Genomic DNA, 6856 nt, shown 5'->3' on the forward strand with positions numbered 1-6856 from the left:
ATATATGAAATATTCTCTCAAAATAGACCTCTCTGTATTTTTTGATCATCTTGTACTAAATCCTATCTCTACAGTGACTTATCCTCATTATTACCTTGACATTTTGAGTCATATTGGTAAGTGTTCTTACCACCTATTTTATATCCATTGATTTTATATCTTACATAAATTATGTGTTTTTGTGATGACTGCTTACGAATATGAAAACGGATTTTAAAAATTCAGTACGCCGAATTCAATCAGCGACCCCGAAAACCTTTGCATAGAGTTTTTGGACCGTATCGATCAAATTTGAAATTTTCGTCCGCCATATTGCATCCATAATCATGAATTTTTGAAATCTGATTTCAGATTCAGATAATGGCATTATTATTATCATTTTTAAACATTGTCAGCCAAGCAAACATATACATAAAACTGTCAGGAACGATGAGAATGGAGAAAATGAAACGTTTCACCGCGATAAGAACAACGTAAAGTCGTCACGTTTGTTTGTCACGGCTCTGTAACGTCGTTTCATCACGTAAAACACGTGGTTAATCGGTAAAACAAATTTTTTTGCATAGGTGACTGTATATAAGTTACATTTCGTTTATAAATGTATGCAAATTTTTTTTATTCCCGACTCAACCGTAATGTTGACTTTTTTGTTTTTTTTACCTAAAATGGGGACGAAAGTAGCGCTTAACGCATTTACGGGAAATATGAGATCATGAAATCATATTTCCCGCAAATTAATGTGTAACATCTTAGCTCTCGGTACGTGGCATTTGGTAAGACTAATTTCGTGAATGTACGGATTCTTGTCCTGCTCGCTTCGCTAGGGCAGTAAATTTACCCAAGGGAATAATCTTTGACTTTATTCCCTTGTTACATAACGTCATATTCCTCACAGTTTATTTTGTCCGTTCTATGTTGTACATCCGTAGCCATTTCCTTATGTGGATTCTTTTTCTCTTCACTATGCATTATCGAATTGTAAGACACATAGGAAAATACGTACATAATGTATTTATAACACATAAAATAGTCATATGTAATTACTAATACGTATGTGATCGTCACGCGATGTTTCTCCGATTAATCGTTGTTTTGTTCGCATCATCAATACTGTCCAATGAAAATAATAATAGCACGAAGTGTAACTCGGCACAAACATAGATATTAAAGTAACGAAGTATAAAAAAAGAAACAGGCTGAAAATAGGTTCCCAGTAAATAATATAAAATGCGCTCATGTAGCGAAAAAAAATGTCCGACCAAATTATTCTTATACAACGAATCAGTAGCAGACAGATAGACGGAACTTTAAGAAAAAGCATCATGTAACCCAACTGTAAAATATCTCTCGGATAGTCGATTTATTCACGTACCTAATAAAAAAGAAACCTATAAAAAAAAGTAAAGAAAGAAAGAAAAAATTAAATGGAATAACATCGGGCACGCACAGACACACACACACACACGTTCTTAATTACAAATAAAGAGACGTATTATCGAATTTCAAGTATATTCTTGCTATATATCTTATATTTGTTTGCCATAGATAAATATACAATGTTTGTTTGATTTAGGTGCATGCACTCAAAAGAATAATAACAAAAACTGCTCTGGCAGCACGAATTCTCGGAAGCAGTGATATACATACATAGGTACGTTCAATGTCTAATTATCGAATAAAGATGTACAAAAAATCACACATATACTCTGATACAGAATAACAAGAAAATTTATTACAATTTTATACGTATATTGTATCAATATCAGTATATCGTCAATTTTTTGAAACACATTAATAATTTCCTTTCACTTTATCTTTTTGTCTTGATTCATTCGTTTCTTTTTTTTTTTTTTTTTATCACGACTTTGATACGGCAATGAAGTGACTGCAAAATTAAAATCGTAAATTTCGACCTCTGTCATGACACGCGTATTATAAACAACGATTTGAGATTATCTTGATGGGGTAATATTCTGTTACGCAACGCGAGTAAATTTTTGCGAAAACTCTTATTTTTGGGTGAAACATCAATTTGTTTAACATTGCACAGTTCTCCGGTTTGAAAACTGGTCAATTTACTCCAACTTTGAAACTAGACGCATCTCTCTCGTTGTAATGCTTAGGTAGAAAATGAACGGTATTAGTTTTAAGCAAGACCAAGGAGACTGGATAAAAAAGACTTATGATATCTTTTTCTCCTTTCTTCAAAACTCCTGTTCAATCTTTTTCTCTTTTACTTACGTAGCTCAACATATGCTCAAAATCACCATAAACAACAACCAATGAGGGTGGATGAATATTTAAATGTCAAAACTCTCGTTAATATATACTTATATTTAACAAAGAAATTAGAAGTCAACTCTAGTAGTACTGAGAGAACATAGAAAAAAATTTCACAGAAAATTTACGTGGTAGAATTTTTTCAATACTTTTTTCACAGATTCGTATCTAATACCCACCGAAATTACTTCTCGATTTTGTGGGGGGGAAACCATCGCAGGTCTGTGTAATTACAACATAATTAAGATCCGCCTGCTTGCCTATGGCTATGAGATGAAAAATGCTGTCATTAAAATACACAAAGGAAGAAGAAGAAGGAGGAGGAGAAGAATAAGTAAATGTAAAAAAATAAGAAGCAACAAAATCGTATTATATTTGTGTGTTAATTAGTCGACGATTACTGAAACCTACCTACCTGAGCAGTAATTACTTGGCAAAAATTTCCCCGAATTGTGTCTACATCGGATCATGTTGAACTTAGTAACGTTACTGTATCGATTCATGCTGCCGAGGGAAAACCGTTATTTCGCAATTTTACAATTGTTTGAATTTAGAATACCGTAATCAAACAAAACATACTCGTATTTTAAAATCTTAAATTCCATCAAAGTAATTTTGTAAATAAGAAAATCGTGATTGTTTCCCCAATGTTTCGTTACTAATTTCAATCTCGTAAACATCGGATGGTTACTAAACATAATACCAAAGACTTGAATAGATGCGAGCAAGCTGAAGTGGTAAGAACAAGAAAGATGCAAAACAAATTGATTGTCAGGCACGAAATGTTTCCATTATTTAGAGTTCTTTTCTTTTTGCTATACAGGTTTTTAATTTACTTCTTACCGTTTATAAAAACATACATACCTGCTACTTTGGAGATTCACAACCATTCTGGCATTTATATTATACTGTTATTTTATACAAAACTCGAATAAGCCGGCGCGATGTTTTCGGTATAGAGGCTAAATATACGATTATAATCTCAGAAAATTATGTAACACAATAATGTATGAGATTCGACCCGTGGATGTAGATGTGTATGACCAATAATTTGTACAAAGTCTAACCGAATTTTAGTTGTATTTCCAAAGCCGGAAGTCGGAGCCATTAACGACCATTACGGTGTACTTAAGTAATATTTATTTACAGCCATTAACTTGCGGAGGGATAGAGAAACGAGAAAGAGAGATAGAGAGAGTGGGGGAGAAAGAGAGAAAGCTGTAATCGGTATTGGCTTGCGCGGACTGAGAAAGGTAAGAGAAAAAAAAAAATTAAGATAACAACACAAAAAGTCGTCGCGAATATTAAATGTATTTGCACATAGTTTATGCATGCATCATATACAGATATGCGCGAAACGTGTGCGAATATTTAGTTTATGGTTGACACCTTTATTATATTATAATGCCATCCACGGAATTTCCGTAGACTCGACTGAGTCGTATTTCGGTGCTTGTTTACCATACCTGCCGCTATCGTGACAGTAATAATACACACAAAATATTATAGTTGTGTATATAGACGTTGACCCGCGTCGGCAGGTAGTAAAGTAAAATTGAAAAAAAGATAAAACGAAGACGAAGAGGGCGATGAAGATAAAAGAAAAAAAAAAAATGTCGAGGAATCGGCGCTTGAATTATCAAACGTACTTCGCGTCGTCAAGTCATAATAACATGCCGCATACGTATATTTATGCTAATAAAATAAACACAGCATACCCGAGTATAATATATGTTTCCACGTTTTTTCTTTTCTTTACTTATTTCGATTTAAAATCTTTTCGAAGATTCGTACGAAGACAAAACAAAAAAGATTAAAAGAAAAAAGTAAAGTTTTGATACCTTCGACTTTCGATACTTCAGAGTTACTGACATTGAATGTTGCGCGTATGTTTTGTTGCGTTTTCTGCCAGTCACCACCCACATAAGATTCGAGTCATACCGAAATTCGACAATCTCAGATTCACGGTTGGATAAACGATTTCCGTAGACATGAACCACCTAACCAGGCTGAAATTACGATCATTACAATCACTGATTTTTACTATAAAGCGTCAGGTCCGGTTCAGATATATGTAGGTATTTAGGCATACCGTTATCAAAATACAATTCAAAATAGTCCATAATGCAAGGGACTTCGGTATAACCTTGAGACGATTACGAACAGAATAATAAAATAGAATTTCCATTTACCGTTCAACAATTGAGATATTGTGGAATAGCGCTTGATATATGTATATTAATGTTAAACTGAATAAGGTTGAACTTCGTAACGTCGCCGTAACGATATATTTCTGGAAAAAAACTCGGTGCTTTACAAATTTAGAATTGTCTGGTATTCAGTGAATATTATAATACTCACTAAAGATATTCATAGCTTGTAAACTCAATACTTTCACAGTCGTCTTAACGTTAAAAAAAATTAACGACTTCAACCTTATTGTACTGATCACAGAATCAGTAAGTAGTTATATTTTGCGTGGCTTAAACTGGTAACGTTAACGATCAGAGAAAAAATCGTTACCGTGCAATATCCGAATGACTTTCAAAGAGTTGGCTTTTAAAAATACGACTATGTTTTGCTTGTCATGGTTTATCGAATTTCAGACGATCCTAAAGATGCGAAGTAACGATTACTCCTAAACACGCATTGTTACTGTAACGTTACCAGCTTCATTCTTATTATATTTTTCACAACTTAATCAACGGAGCGAGAATATTTATTCAAATTTGAATCCATGCGAATAGAGAGGGCGAATTTTGCTATCTGTGAATTCGCTAAACGCCAGGTGTAAAATCTGATTCATTACGTAGACTTAATAATGCCAAACTTCAGTTCAAATCATGCAGCCATTCGAACAAGAGTATATCATCCCCTTAATTAACCTTCAGAGGGCCTGCCTGATTCTTTTAGGAGTCAGCAGGTAACTCGGAAACCCCACCGGACGTGTTGATTATTTACATACATGAATTATACTTCTAAAAATATCGAATTTCAAGGGAAAGATGTTGGCCCTCTAAAAGTGACCGTTGAACAATTACCGCGTGCTTATTGACGGTAATAATATACAGACACATTAACGGCAGGGCAATTAGTGATGTCTTTTCGGTGTTCGTGGAAGCCGAGAAACACAGGCATACCCATAACTTCGTGGCTACGTTTCATTGACTTTTGAATACTGACCAATTAGACGAGTCTTTCGGTTCACCGATTTTCAGAATTTGGCAAATAAAAGGTATCTCATGACTTCGGGATTCGCCGGAATGCGCGTAGCCAAACAATAGAGGTTCATGGGTGTGTTTTATTTCCGAACTTTCGGAAAGGACAGGTTTGGACAGAGGTGCTGATTGGCTGATTTCTGAATACAGACCAATCAGACGAGTCGTTCGATTCTTTCGTTTTCAAAATGTGGCAAATAAAACACGGCCCGATTTTAGACTTCGCCCGAATGTGCGTAGCCAAGAAAGAATTTCGGCAACCGCACGGGAACCGACCGTCGACAATCGACGATCGAAGTTGTTGAAACTCGATAAGAAAAGCGAACGAACGGAGCAGGGCGGTTCGATCTTTTCATTCGAACCGGGTTTTCGTGTCACGTACTTAGATCGCGGCGGAAGAAAGAGAAGCGTTAAGAAGCAACCGGTGAGCCGATGTACCGGCCCGTGCCAAGCTGTGCCGCCATCCACAGCGAACACCTGTAGCCTCGTAGAGAAGGCTACGGGAACATAGAGTCGGGAACGAGATACGAAGATGCCGACGACGAGGAGATATCTTACCCGTGTTTTTGGCGGCGACTTGAAGGCCCACGAGACCCTGGAGGAGGACGAAAAGCACGTTGAGGAACGGTAAGCTCCGCCTTTTCGCCGTTGGGAGAGCCTCGCTTGTGTGTTTCCTCCTGTCTCTGTCTCTGTCTTTTTGTCTAGCGGGATCGGCGACCACTGCCACCGCCATCTCACTCAGCACCTCCTGTTCACCGCACACCATACGAGTAACAGTATCTTCGAAACACGGCAGCGAGGCGCCTAGGACACATGCACACACAGGGTACACAGAAACGAGCTAAATACGACGGGGTGATCACCGCTACCACCGCACGAAAACAACAACACTTTAAGCCGGTTGGTTTGGTTTTAGTTGATTTTTGTGAGATTGCAACGCGCGCGCCACGCGCGACTCGCAACGGGAAGGCGCACCAGCTTGCGGAAGTTGGTCTGTCAGGTGTACCGGTTTAGGAAGACAAACAATTCGCTGCTGACATGGAGGTACTTCGATTACAATTTAAACGAATTTCGGGGAAATCGAGTTACTACTACGGTTATTATCGCGCGTCGGTTATCCGACGGGGAACGGAAACGTCACTGAGCAGGTTCAATAGACCAAGTACCGGTGCACTTCCTCCTCTCCAGTAGTACTGCATATCATCGACTAGCACATCGTACGATATCCTACTCCAGCGTGTCAAGACGCGTTCACTCCGTCGCGGTCAGCAGGCGACTGCCGACAACTACCGACAAATCCTTGTTCGCAACATGGCGGCGCCCCGCCGAACGCCACGGACGGACCCACGAACCTTTTG

At 37.7% G+C, this 6856-nt stretch overlaps 1 protein-coding gene across 2 annotated transcripts in view; it reads right to left on the minus strand.

The window, feature by feature from the left end:
* Positions 1-6856, minus strand: part of LOC124177440 (low-density lipoprotein receptor-related protein 2) — a 55533-nt gene extending 48677 nt beyond the window's left edge. The window contains exon 1 of one of the 2 annotated variants that reach the window (XM_046559791.1): positions 6057-6856. In XM_046559791.1, coding sequence (XP_046415747.1) covers positions 6057-6264 — 208 coding nt within the window. In that variant the 5' untranslated portion in view covers positions 6265-6856. The remainder of the gene's footprint in view (positions 1-6056) is intronic. The other variant, XM_046559790.1, reaches the window with a different exon arrangement.

Source organism: Neodiprion fabricii, chromosome 3 (assembly GCF_021155785.1).
Source record: "Neodiprion fabricii isolate iyNeoFabr1 chromosome 3, iyNeoFabr1.1, whole genome shotgun sequence".
Lineage (NCBI taxonomy): Eukaryota > Metazoa > Arthropoda > Insecta > Hymenoptera > Diprionidae > Neodiprion > Neodiprion fabricii.